Source organism: Labeo rohita, chromosome 23 (assembly GCF_022985175.1).
Source record: "Labeo rohita strain BAU-BD-2019 chromosome 23, IGBB_LRoh.1.0, whole genome shotgun sequence".
Classification (NCBI taxonomy): Eukaryota; Metazoa; Chordata; class Actinopteri; order Cypriniformes; family Cyprinidae; genus Labeo; species Labeo rohita.
The window spans coordinates 10,304,855-10,318,987 of NC_066891.1; the positions used below are offsets into that span (position 1 = coordinate 10,304,855).

Consider the following 14,133-nt stretch of genomic DNA (forward strand, 5'->3'; position numbering starts at 1 on the left):
ACATACACCTTGCTGAATCCGCTAAATGTTAATTATTTGACCAAAATAAGAGGGATCATACAAAATTGCATGTTTTTTTATTTAGTACTGACCTGAATAAGATATTTCACATAAAAGACGTTTAGTCCACAAGAGAAAATAATGGTTGAATTTTAAAAAACGACCCCGTTCAAAAGTTTTAATACGCTTACATACGTTTCTTAATACTGTGTTGTTACTTGATTGACCCACAACTGTGTTTTTTTGTTTAGTGATTCATTGTTCATGAGTCCCTTGTTTGTCCTGAACAGTTAAACTGCTTGCTGTTCTTCAGAAAAATCCTTCGCCGTCCCGCAGAACCTGATTTTGCCAAGTACAACATGTTCCTGAATCAACATCTTTGTTGACCCTGGAACAACATTGTGATTAACCAATCAGATCTGAAAAAAACAGTTTATAGTTTTTGTAAAGTTTAGGCTTACAATAACTGTTTGCTGCTTGTACATCAAACTCAGCAAAATCAGGACGTGCTTCAGGTCCCACAGATTCTTTGATTTTTCAGCTTTTTTTGTGTATTTGAACCCTTTCCATCAATGACTGTATGATTTTAAGATCCTTTTTTTTTTCACACTGAGGACAACTGAGAGACTCATATGCAACTATTACAGAAGGTTCAAACGCTCACTGATGCTTCAGAAAGAAAAATGATGCATTAAGAGCCGGGGGGGGTGAAAACTTTTGGAATTTAAAGATCAGGGAAAATTTAACTTATTTCTTCTTCTGGGGAACATGTAACTATCTTCTGTAGCTTCTGAAGGTTAGTACTGAATAAAAAAAAATGATATTTAGGCAAAATAAGAAATAATGTAGACATTCTCATTCCGTTCAAAAGTTTACACCCCGACTCTTAATGCATAGTTTTTCCTTCTGAGGCATCAGTGAGCATTGTCCTCAGTGTAAAAAGATGGATCTCAAAATCATAGCCATTGTTGGAAAGGGTTCAAATACACAAAAATGCTGAAAAACCAAAGAACTTGTGGAACCTGAATGATTTTTTGTATGATCCCTCTTATTTTGGTAAAATAATTAACATTTTGCAGATGCTGCAAGATGTATGTAAACTTGTAAACGTATGTAAACTTACACTGTATCTGTTCATACTGCATGTAGAGATAGATAGATAGATGATTAAATTTATTTTTTAAATAATTCCTGCATAAGTCAAATATATAGATACTGTTAGATTAGTATGCATGCAATATATTTAAGAGTACATCAGGGTATAATTGCTCCTCCACTAATACTACTGTCCTGTAGGCGCAGCAGCAGATTCAGCCAGACTTCATCCGCTCGGCTCAGGAAGAGAAATCAGCCATCTCTCACTCAGATCACTGCAAATATCACAGCCTTCAAATCCAGAAATCACATTAAACCTGGGAGGAATACCGCGATCTACGGGAACAGGTATTACAGTCCTGCTGAGTGATTTTAAACGCTTTTTTATGTCGACATGTAAAATGACCGGATAGTAGCACACAAACTGGCCAATACAGTACCAAAAGATGAACACAACAAGACGTTATTTGACCAGAACAGTATTTAAATGACATTTACAGGGGTTTTAGTGGTGGCTAGAATTTGTAATGTGACATTTAAGGACGTGTGGTGTAATGTTTAGAATAAAGCTGCTCTTTCGGTATGCGTCAGCTAGTTGGATTTCATGCTAGTTAGCCACGCTAGCTCCTTAGCATCAACGCATACGCTTCAAATGTCATTTTACAGTGAATAAAAGACATTTAAGACATTCGTTCCTTTTTATATGCAAAAAACACGAAAGCCGTTAGGAAGGCCCGTGGCTGTGATTATTATGTGGGTTGTTTTTGTAAAACACCGTTAGCGAGCTGGCTAATGCTAAGCGCCTACTCGCTCAAACACCTCAGCAGACGTGTGTTTCAGGCTGGCAGAAGCCTTTTTACATCGCCAGGAGGTTTAATAGCTATACAGATGTTTGCAGCTGCCCTGTCCTGTCTGGTTCATTACTGTATGTATTTTGGCAGAAGTACAGTTAGCCTGTTTGAATCCAGCATTGACATTGTGTTCATATTCATGGCTGTCTGTACTACCCCTAACATTATTCAGTATTGTATGCTGAGAGATAGGACTGTCATGTTTATAGAAAGTATTTATATGTATAGCACAAAACCATTCATAAGGGTCTTTTTTTATGAAAATAGGACAATATTTTGCTGAAAATCTGGAATCTGAAGGTGCAAAAAAATCTACATTTTGAGAAAATCGCTTGTCCAAATGAAGTTCCTAGCAATGCATATTACTAATCAAAAATTATCTATATTTATGGTAGAAAATTTACAAAATATCTTCATTGAATATGATCTTCATTGAATATCCTAATAATTTTTGGCATAAAAGAAAAATTGATCATGTTGACCCATACATTGTATTTTTGGCTATTGTTACAAAAATATCCGTGCTACTTAAGACTGGTTTTGTGGTCCAGGGTCATACATATGTGTGTGTGTGTAGATAGAGAGATAGATCAATATCCAGATAAACACCATACCAGTACCATTTTGCACCATCAAAACAGCTGATATGTTAATATATGGTCTCATACTTCAATTCAGGGATTTGTCAGACCAATACATGGTCCAAAATTTCAAGTAGTTGTTTATTTAATGGAACAAAATGCTTTTGACACTTGTAAACGTGTGCTAGTGCAGCTGTGCACTCCCAAACGTGCTCTTGGTGATCATGCATCCGTGCCACTAAACTAGATCTTTACTGAATAAAAGCGATGAACGTCATCGCTGAAATGGGGGTTGAGGGGGGAATGTGTTAAACCACCCACACTCTCCCCCACCGTCTGCTTAGACAAGCTAAAATTAGGTCACCACCAGCCTACCGGGACTCAACACCACCCCTCTCAGAACTGTTATGAATCTGAAAAGATGCTGTGTCTACATAATGCAGCCTATTTTTTTGCTTTGGATTTGTTTTAGCAAATTAAGAAAATTGATCCCAGCATTCTCCTTCTTGTATTTTATAAAGTACTAGATTCCAAGGACTATGAAAAATATGTGCTGCTGGATAAAAGTGCTTTACGTCACATACGTCTAATCCTTGCTGACTACATCTGCTTTTGTTTCAGTAGGACGTGAGAAAGCAAGTAAAAACTCATCGTTATAATGCTAAGGTGTAATGGATGGTTACCAGGGTGTTACTCTGTGTGTGTTAGGGTGTTCTGGGTGGCTGCTTACTACCAGCCCAGCCACAAGCCTCTATGATGATTTGGCCACTATATATGGCTTAATGTAAGTCTATGGGATTTTTTGGCCTGGCAGGCAAACTCTAGATTGGATGAGCCACATTCAAGTCATTGTGCTATAATTGCTGTTGAATTTTTGCCTACTGATGGCCACCCAAATCTATTTTGTGTAATTTTCACATCACCGTCCAGCCCAAAGATTACATGTGGATGTGCGACTTCCACCCATATGTCATTGGCTTCTTAAATGAGTTGGCTCTTAATTCAATTGCAATGCATCAAGGCATTAATGGGTTTGGATTTCCACTCAAGATACAAAGTGGGAGGAAAAGCATCCGTAGGCTTAAATGATGACTGCTGTAGTATAAAAAACATTGAAATGGCAATGGACTAATTGACAGTAAATATGCCAAAGTTGTCTTCCAGGAAATGTTTCAAACAGGATTTTTAAATCTTAATGAAATTGCTTTGGAATAAATAGCAGTGTATTGATTGCATCATAATGGATGTCTTGTTTTCTTTCTTATAGGGAGATGTTCGGTCTTGCATCGTAAGGAAGATCGCCTTGTCCACCTGACACATGAGGAGGACTCATTGTACAGGGATCATGAGGGCTGTGCTTTAGTGAGGTATGAATGCACATTTCTTCTGAATGTTTCACCTGATGTAGTAGCCAAGAAAATGTCTTGTAATCCTTTAATGCTACTGTGTGTTATATAATCGCTCGGATCATGCATATTTCATAAAAGTTAATGCATTTGAGTATGGTTTATGTCTTTAGCGCTCTGTGGTGCCAAAAGTTCTGTTCTCTGACAGTTCTAACACATATGTAATTTATTGAAACCATGTATTGAAATGATACTGTTAATGTTGCCATCAATATATATGCCATGTTAATGTTGCTGATGTGGCTTTAAAACGTAAATAGGCCTAAATAAATAAACATATGTAATTCTGTTAATAACTTACTGTGGCTAAGAACTGCTCTTAATTGTAGTCTAGGAATGAGTTTATTACGGCTGGGTAAAAATGATTGTTTTCTTGATTTTAATGCACTCTCATTTTTTATGAAACAATGATGATTCTTAAATAAAAAAATAACAAAAGTGTAAAACTTACCGAAATCCATATCCTATCTTATGTAATCACTCAATCAGTGTTTCAACCGTGGAAAGACAGCAATATAACTAAATGTCATGTAACATCATGTTTACCTCAGAAAAAAAATACATTTGTGATCATAAACTCTCTAGTAAGCTAGAAAATGAACTCTAGAGAAGAGCATCATATAACACATTCAATCTAATTTTTACTGTTCGTCAATGTTTAACAGATATATAACAGTGTATTTTACAGCAGTAGTTGAGTGGGGTTTTTTTCCTGAGAAAATTTGCAATGTACTGTACCTGATACATCCAAAATAATCAATACTGAATCGGAAATCGAATTGAATCGCTAGATTGTGAATCAGAATTGAAGTTAAATCATGAAATTTGCGTCAAAACCCAGCCATAGAGCTTATCTTAAATGACTGATACTAAAATAGTAAATTGGCACTGAAAACAGTGGCACTCAAATATGTTCAAAATATGGCACTGCAGTCTCTTTAAATTAAAATTATTATTCCCTTCTACGTTTACTTGCCACAAAGTGCTAAATAGGGATGCACAATATTGGATTTTTGCCGTTATCTGATTTGCTGATATATTTTGACTCATTTTGGCCAATAGCCGATGCAGATGCCGATATATTTCCTTTTGTTTGGAAATTACACCAAGTCTCTCCTGTGTGGAAATTATAAGCAAATAATTTTTATTTTGGCTGTCTTTAACAAGAACTTATCTGTTAAAATTAAATAAACAATAATGAAGTTCTTTTATAATTACAGTACATTGAAGCTTTGAAAATAACTGTAAATAAACTATATATCAATTGCTGCTATTTTTTTCCCAGAAAAATGCAGCGGTATCTTTAACATTTTATTTTAAGATTTAACATTTGTAGATGTTAAATCTGCAAATGTAGTAAATTAAAAAAAAAAAAAAAAAAAAACAAAGTTGTACAATTCTGAAAATCTTTTAGAGCTCATAATTTTAAAACATATAACATTACACACTGATGAATAAATCAGTTTATGTATAAAATTATTTAATTTACAGGTATCATGTTTGTGTTTATTAATTTTATGTCTTTATTTTTTAATGTAAGCTATAGCTTCTGACCTTTAAATCAAAACATACTCATGATTTTATGACATTAATTACTGCTTTATTTAATCAGAAATACAGTCTAAATGTTATTTGTGTTTTACTTTTTTTTTTTTATTAAAAGTAGGCCTACAGTGCCCCCTACGGAATAAAAACTCCTTACCGAACGAGCATTCGGACCATTAGGCTGCCACTGCTCTTATCAGCTCTTATCGGCAAGACATATCAGAATAATTTTTTCGATTCTGATATCAGTCCGATAACATCATGCATCCCTAGTGCTAAGTGATACAGTCACAAGCAGCCATGATGTATTTAATGTTAAATGTACAGCTACATGGAGCGTAATTTTCCTGCCGTAACATTTCATTATGGAAAAATGGAAATGACTGATGTGTTCACACTGCAAGCCTTAGTGCTCAATTCTGATTTTTGTATCGCTGTTCACATTGTTGTTTTAAATGTGGCCAATATCAGATTTCCAGTGTGAACAGATAGAGGTTCTAACCTGACCTGCATGCGCAAAAGAACAACAGAAACAGAAGTCAAGTAAGCAAAAAAATTTGGATTTGGAGCCACATTTGCCTGCAGTGTGAACATAGCCAAAATGTCTTGATGCTGGTTAAAGCTGGTTAGGACAAAACTGAATGTTTAACCTGTCGTTTTTATCATGTCAAACCTGCTTTTAGACACTAATTGATTAATGATTGGCTTCCAGTTTCCTGTTTCTAAAAATGAAGTCAGAAAAGAAGTGTTCCATCCTCACAATATTAATCTTAATGCAATCTCTAGGCCACTCAAAATGGTTTCCCATTATGCTGGGTTACTAAGTGGGCCGCCAACACTTCGCAGTGGATACATATTTCTTCAACGCCGCATTAGTAATCTCATACCAGCATACACACAAACACAGACACAGCTGTGTAGAGTGTCTCTACAAAGAACAAAAAGAAGGTCACCTTTGTACAGGAAATGCGATCACGTTACATCTGTATTGTAGCAAGACATTGAGCGCCTTCCATGTTCAGCTCAAAATGCCATTTTCATTAAACTTCTATCAGTTTACTTTTAGTGCTTCTAAGGAGTTTTGTGATATTTGTTCTGAAACGTTTTAAAACATCACTTACGTGCTCTTGGCGCAAAGGCTGTTCCACAAGCGAAGCGAAAACCTTGTTTTGGCCAAATTTCAGTAGTATCAACAGAATTGAAGTATCGTAAAAAAGTTCAATCTAATTAATTAACTGTTTATCCTATATTTGCGTGAGCAGTGTTTTTAGGCTTTTTAAAGTATTGCATTGCATTAAATAGCACAGTTTGTAAGTACATAAAACATTATTGAAATCATATCCTGCTCTCAATCTGGTACCACATTTATGATTTTGATTGTCCAGAAGATGTGCATCTGAATATGTTATCATTTGGCATATTTGATTGTACTTTTTATACCAGCTGTCCAAAAAAAATGAAATCTTGAAATCTGTCCGAGGGCTACTTTCAGTTCTTCTGTTCCTGTGCTGGTTTTGTGTTCACTAAAAATGGCCAACGAAGTCTGAGTTTTCTGTTTCATCCTGATGTACATTCAGCTCTTGCGTCTCTGTCTCAGAGGCGATTGGCAGGCATTTGATTGTACCGGCTGAGTTCTCAACGCACTCTTTCTACCTGTTTCATTTCAGATATCAAAGGGTTCTGGTAATGTGCCATGGGGTACGACGTCACCAGGTTCCAAGGAGAGGTGGACGAGGATCTGTTGTGTCCCATCTGCAGCGGGGTGCTTGAGGAGCCGGTGCAGGTCGATATTTACTTTCATTCAACCTAGAACACCTTGAGAAAGTCACAGAGGCTCAACCTCTGTCACGACATTATGAGCTTGCGGTTATTAGATATCATTGCTCTAAGATCGTTGTGTTAATGTGTTTCATTAATAAAATTAATTTTAAAATTATGAAACTATTAATACAGTTATTTAATACTATTATTATTATTATTATTATTATTATTATTATTATTATTATTATTATTATTATTAATTTAATAATTAGCATTAATAATATTAATAAAATACTAATACAATTAATTTTATTAATTAGCATTTATAGTATTTATTAAAATCAACAATAATATAACATATACGTATATACATATATATGCATATACATATAACTTATTATAATTCAGTTAGTAATTTTGTTAATAAAAATTTGAGAATTGTTTATTATTATTATTATTATTATTATTATTATTACTATAATTAAAATTAATAATAATACAGGCATTATACAATTATTATTTCTTAAAATCAACAATAGTACTATAACAACAATAATACTTTATTGTTATTAAATTAATTATTTTAAAAATTCTACATTTAAAAAAGAAGAATCATTCAATTAAATAAAATGAATATTAATAAAACAGTAATACAATTATCATTATACATTTTTTTTAAAATCAGTAATCAATAAAAATAATACTTTATTATTATTATTATTATTATTATTATTCATAAATATTTAAATACATTTAAATTGTATTAATAATTAATAAAAATAGTAGAATTGTTTGATGATGATTATTATTATTATTATTAATTCAATAATAGAAATTAATCATATTAAAATTATTTCTTAAAATCAATAATAATATAATAACAATAATACTTTATTATTCAATTAATTATTTATTAATTAATTGAGAAATAGTAGAATTGTTTTATTATTAGTAGTAGTAGTAGTAGTAGTAGTATTTTCCTAAATAATAGTTATTTTATTAATACAAAATAGTAGAATAGTTTATTATTATTAACAAGTTAAAATATATTAATTAATATTAATAAAAAAAATACAATTGTTATTATACAATTATTAATATTACTTAAAATCAACAAAAGTAATAGTACAAAAATACTTTAGTTATTTTATTAATTAATAAAAATAGTAGAATTGTTTGATTGATTATTATTATTATTATTAATTCAATAATAGAAATTAATCATGTTAAAATTATTTCTTAAAATCAATAATAATATAATAACAATAATACTTTATTATTCAATTAATTATTTATTAATTAATTGAGAAATAGTAGAATTGTTTTATTATTATTAGTAGTAGTAGTAGTAGTAGTAGTAGTATTTTTCCTAAATAATAGTTATTTTATTAATACAAAATAGTAGAATAGTTTATTATTATTAACAAGTTAAAATATATTAATTAATATTAATAAAAAAAATACAATTGTTATTATACAATTATTAATATTACTTAAAATCAACAAAATAATAGTACAAAAATACTTTATTTTATTAATTAATAAAAATAGTAGAATTGTTGTTTATTATTATTATTATTATTATTATTATTATTATTATTCAAATTATTACATCAGTTTTTATTATTACTATAAAAACAACGCAATTATTATATTTTTCAATTAATATCATCATTAATTATAAAATGACAACAATAATAATACTTTATTATTATTATTATTATTATTTCTATTGGTGAAGTTTGTTATTACTTTATAAATTACTTTGCCAGTAGATTTATTTTGCTGTTGTTGTTTTGTTTTGTTTTGTTTTAAACATCAAAACAATTACACAGTGCAAAATGTGTTAAAAAAAATGCACTTCAGTTATAGCAAGAAAAGTCAATGGGCATTGAGTTACACGCTGATCAATCTGTCTGTTCTCTCAGGCCCCGCATTGTGAGCATGCTTTCTGTAACGCCTGCATCACACAGTGGTTTGCACAGCAGCAGATCTGCCCCGTGGACCGCACCGTGGTGACTCTTGCCCATCTACGACCCGTTCCCCGCATCATGCGTAACATGCTTTCCAAGCTGCAGATCTCCTGTGATAACGCCGGCTTCGGCTGCACAGCCACCCTTCGGCTCGACCAGCTGCAGTCACACCTCAAGGACTGTGAGCACAACCCCAAACGTCCCGTCACGTGTGAAGAAGGCTGCGGGTATCTACCATATTCATATAGTTCTCACTTATCCCTCTTAACATGTGCTGTATAGATGTGTTTGTCCGTAGTGCCGTGGTTCACTGCTTTCTCAGCGTCTGCATCATGCTTTTTTTTTAATGCAAGAATGCATCCTGTGTGAATAACCCTTAATTGTCTTTAATGTTTGTTTGACATTTTAATCACATTTGCCTTTTTTCTCTGCAGGCTCGAAATGCCCAAAGATGAGATGCCCAATCACAACTGTATTAAGCACCTACGCAGCGTGGTGCAGCAACAGCAGACCAAGATCGCAGATCTAGAAAAGACTGCTGCCGAGCACAAGCACCAACTTGCAGAACAGGTCAGACCTATGTATATTATGCCTTATCAAGGGGCTGCTGTGATGTCAGAGTGAATTTATTTGAATATAACATCTTGGATTCTTTGCTCTGATCAGCAAAAACCACACTCTTTTTAATTTGCACATGATTTCTCTTTTTCAGAAACGTGACATTCAGCTCCTAAAAGCTTACATGCGAGCGATACGCAGTGCTAACCCTAACTTACAGAACCTGGAGGAGAGTATAGAGTACAATGAGATTCTAGAGTGAGTGATGTGTTCTTCTCCTGTGTCTTTTCATCATGCATACACACACACACAAAATAAGCAATTGTATAACAATATGCAGCAATAATTACAGTAATTAATTTAGTATAATATTTGCATTGATACATGTACAGGATACATAGGCATACTGTTTTGTTTAAAAAAAAAAAAAAAAACAATAAAAACATCTGCCTTTACTGACATGCCTAATAATAAAGATATATTTATGTTGAGATGTTAATGACAAATTATGTAGTCAGAATAATAACTACAGTTTACATTTATATTCAGTCTTACAACTATATTTTCGAATTTAATTCTATTCATTCAGGCTTTTAATTATATATTCAGATTTACATTTATATAGTTAGATTTATTACTATATATTCAGATTTACATTTATATATTCAGATTTCTGAATCTATATTCTGATTTACTTCTGTATATTCAGAATTCTAACTATATATTCTGATTTACCTCTACATTCTGGTTTATAAATATATATTCTGAATTACTTCTATATATTCACAATTTACATTTATATATTCAGACTTAAAAGTATATATTCAGATTTACCTCTATTTATTCATGATTTACATTTTTATACTACAATTTGTATTTATAGTAATATTATTACAATTGTAATGTTGAAAATGGTTATGCTTTTATTTTATTTGAATTTTTTTAGATTTCTTTGATGTCTAGAAAGTTCAAAAGAACATTTATTTGAAATAGAAATCTTTAAGTCTCTTGTCAGTCTTGATCAATTTAATGCATCTTTGCTAAATAAAAGTATTAATTTCTTTTTAACAAATTGTAGTGACACGCAACTTTTTAAAACTTATGATATATTGTGTATATGATATATTTGTCAAAATAATAAGGCCAAGGCCATATCCATAGTTATTTGTATTTTTCTGTGGATAAAATACAACTCTACTATGTAAACCAAGACTATGTAAATTACTTACCGTTGAGTAAGTAATAATGCTAATTCCATAATTGCCAATCAGATGACTCTCAAACTAACTACTCTCGTGTGGCCACAGGTGGGTCAACTCTCTCCAGCCCGCTCGCGTGACCCGCTGGGGAGGAATGATCTCCACGCCCGACGCCGTCCTCCAGGCCGTCATCAAACGATCGCTCATAGACAGTGGATGCCCGTTGTCGATCGTCAATGACCTCATCGAGAACGCCCACGAGCGTAACTGGCCCCAAGGCCTGGCCACACTGGAGACGCGGCAGATGAACCGCCGATATTACGAAAACTATGTGGCCAAGCGCATTCCGGGAAAGCAAGCCGTGGTGGTGATGGCCTGTGAGAACCAGCACATGGGAGAAGATATGATACTGGAGCCAGGGTTGGTTATGATCTTCGCTCACGGCGTCGAGGAGATCTTATAGTCTGTACATAGGTGGGTGCCAATGATGAAAAGCAGAAAAGGGGTTTACAGAGACTGAATTGGTTCCCCCCTCTAAAAAAAGAAATTAGCAGTTCATCCCACTAATAAATGTCAAGACCTCTTCGGGCAGTCGTTACCTCAAATTTTAAGGAAGGACACACGTGGACTTCCAGCATTCCCTATTCTCTTGCCTTAAATGGACATTTTTCAAAAAGTGGACCCTAATGACTAAAACCAACTTGAAATATTATCAGGGACGATGGTACACGTACGTTTTAACATTAGCATTGAAATCAAACGGATTTGAAGTGATGTCTAATTTCCCCTTTAACATTTATTTCCCTTGAGAGCAAATATATGTCACTCACAGCTTAAGACGAGTTAAGATTCCTGTAAATACAGATGATTAAGAAATATAGACAAATATGCTATCTGTTCTTGTTCTGATAGAGTAGTGGACATTTTTGCCGTCTTCATCTCAGTTTGCTATTTAGACTAGAGTGTTTTATCTACCATGGATCTCTTTTATTTCAATAGAGCTATGATTAAAGTATGCTAGATACAGAACTCTGCTCGGTGTTTGCACTGTGTGGTGATTGGAAAAACAAGATGAATCTCGTTTTGTGAAGATGTGTGTTTTTCTGGAGTGATGGAGAGGATGTATATGATGGAAATCAACAGCTGATTTGATATCTTTTATTTGACTCTTCAATTCAATTTTATGTTTTTAGTTATTTTATTTTATTATTTTCTACTGGCATCACTGGCTATTAATAATCAGAACCAGATGTTTCTTCTTCAAGGTGGTCTTAGTGACCTCAACGTTTTTTTTTTTGTTTGTTTGTTTTTTTCCCCCTAGTGCATTCACCATATGCAAACCCATAAATGATGGATGAAAAGCTTATGAATCGAACATGAAGTATAAAAACATTGTGAAAAGTGACCAAACCACAGCTGATGTTTGTGTGATCTCCTGCAGATGCTCTACCATATCCGGACCTGTTTACTGTGGTTTACATCCGAACTGTTTTTTATCCATCATTTGACGAATTTCAAAGAATAAAGCGAGACGGAACGGTTGAATGTTTGTGTATATTGTGCAATTGACTGGATAAGAATTTATTTTGCATATTATTTGACGTACTTTCGTTGTACATAGTTGATTTAAGAATTGGTTTGATTTGTGTTGTACGATAGTCGTCTCTGCAACCAAAGTGTTTTGTTGTGTTGTATGCACATCGTGCTTGCTTTTTTTGTTGTTGTCGTCGTTGCGCGGACACGAAAATGTAAGTTCAGCGATTCTGAAATGTATCTTGTGTCACCTGCTTCAGTGTTACATAGACCTGAATGCTCGTTGCGTTGTTTACAGTAGCTTTTTTGCAAAGAGCTGAAAACTAAGGACCGAGAATGTTTTCCTCTGCAATATTCAGCCAGGTCTATGTGAATTAGGGAGAAACGTCTGTGAACTTTGCCTTATCACACTTCATTGCATGATCGCTGTGTAATATGTCACATGGCTTCTCTGCACATCTTGTCGCAGTCACGCCCTGAAGCTGGAGAGATTAAACATGACCCAGTGTGCTTCACTTCTTGGTTCTGATGGAGGTGATCGCCTTCAGTATCATTCACAAAATGAAAGTTCACATTTTTGCGTTCGATTCAATGAGACCGATGCATCATCTCTTACTGGACACGCAAGACTTTCTTGACTCTCAGGTTTTATCATCTGATGTCAGGGATGAAACGTTCAAAGAGCTCATGTTTCCCGCTGCAGCATTGTCCGTGGATGTGGCATTCTTCTGTTTGTTTGTTTTTCGTCTTTTATTCTTGCTTTTGTGCTGTGGGTTACTGACAGAATATGAATAAATATCATCGATTTTGCAATACGACACTGGTGTCTTTGTCTTTATTATTCACATGGTAGCAGGAACTTCTTGTTGGTTGTTGTTTACATCAGCTGTTTTAAAAGTGACTAATGCAATGCTAACCAGAACAGAGAGCTTACTTCCTCATGTTTGCTGTTTTTCCTCTCTTCGACCACACAATGTCACTAAAGTCCAATTTAACTGTTACAATAAGCAGTCCAAAAAGTTTTTTTGTTGCCATATACCATTAACTGTTATTATTGCTATTTGGTGACTCTGGTCATTTCTGTGTGCTGATCTCAGTTCAGTGTTTTGAAGCCAAATTGCACATATTCACATTCATGCAGGAATAATCCATCTGTTGTTGGTATTTTCTTTGACCAGCCCATAGCCACTAATGCAGCAAGTCATTTTAATCCAGCCTATTATCGTACCAGTGAGGATCGGAATGTCACAATGTTTTTCCAGCAACTCTCATTACCAGCTTCTGCTCAACACCAAATACACTGACTGCTCTCTTTTTTGATGATAATATTCTCTTTGTGTATTGCATGTACAGTATGTATGCGAAATCTATCCGTCCATCCATCCATCCACTTTTCATTCTGTTTATCTATCTATCTATCTATCTATCTATCTATCTGTATCTGTGTATCTGTCTGTCTGTTGTTCTATCATCCATCCATGCATCCATTCGTCTGTCTGTCTGTCTGTTGTTCTATTGTCCGTCCGTCTGTCTGTCTGTCCAATCATCCATTTGTCTTTGTTGTTATATTATCCGTCCGCCCAGTCCTCCGTCTGTCTGTCCGTCTATCATTCATTCATCTACCCATATGT

At 33.9% G+C, this 14,133-nt stretch overlaps 1 protein-coding gene across 2 annotated transcripts; it reads left to right on the forward strand.

Annotated features, from left to right (window-relative positions):
* Positions 1-1,296: 1,296 nt before the first annotated feature.
* Positions 1,297-13,320, forward strand: rnf41 (ring finger protein 41). Of its 2 annotated transcripts, none has more exons than XM_051096610.1 (7): positions 1,297-1,443; positions 3,795-3,894; positions 7,146-7,261; positions 9,168-9,439; positions 9,647-9,782; positions 9,925-10,028; positions 11,078-13,320. In XM_051096610.1, exons 3-7 carry the CDS (start codon positions 7,172-7,174, stop codon positions 11,430-11,432), a joined length of 957 nt encoding a protein of 318 aa, XP_050952567.1. In that variant the 5' UTR covers positions 1,297-1,443; positions 3,795-3,894; positions 7,146-7,171; the 3' UTR covers positions 11,433-13,320. The 2 variants fall into 2 exon arrangements, with proteins under 2 accessions (XP_050952567.1, XP_050952569.1); XM_051096612.1 differs by having other exon boundaries at positions 3,799-3,894.
* The last annotated feature ends 813 nt before the right edge of the window (positions 13,321-14,133 follow it).

Coding starts and splice junctions, on each gene's coding strand:
- rnf41 (XM_051096610.1), top strand. CDS start 7,172: ATGGGGTACGACGTCACCAGGTTCCAAGGAGAGGTGGACGAGGATCTG. Junction 7,262..9,167: donor TGCTTGAGGAGCCGGTGCAG/GTCGATATTTAC, acceptor CTGTTCTCTCAG/GCCCCGCATTGTGAGCATGC. Junction 9,440..9,646: donor ACGTGTGAAGAAGGCTGCGG/GTATCTACCATA, acceptor TTTTCTCTGCAG/GCTCGAAATGCCCAAAGATG.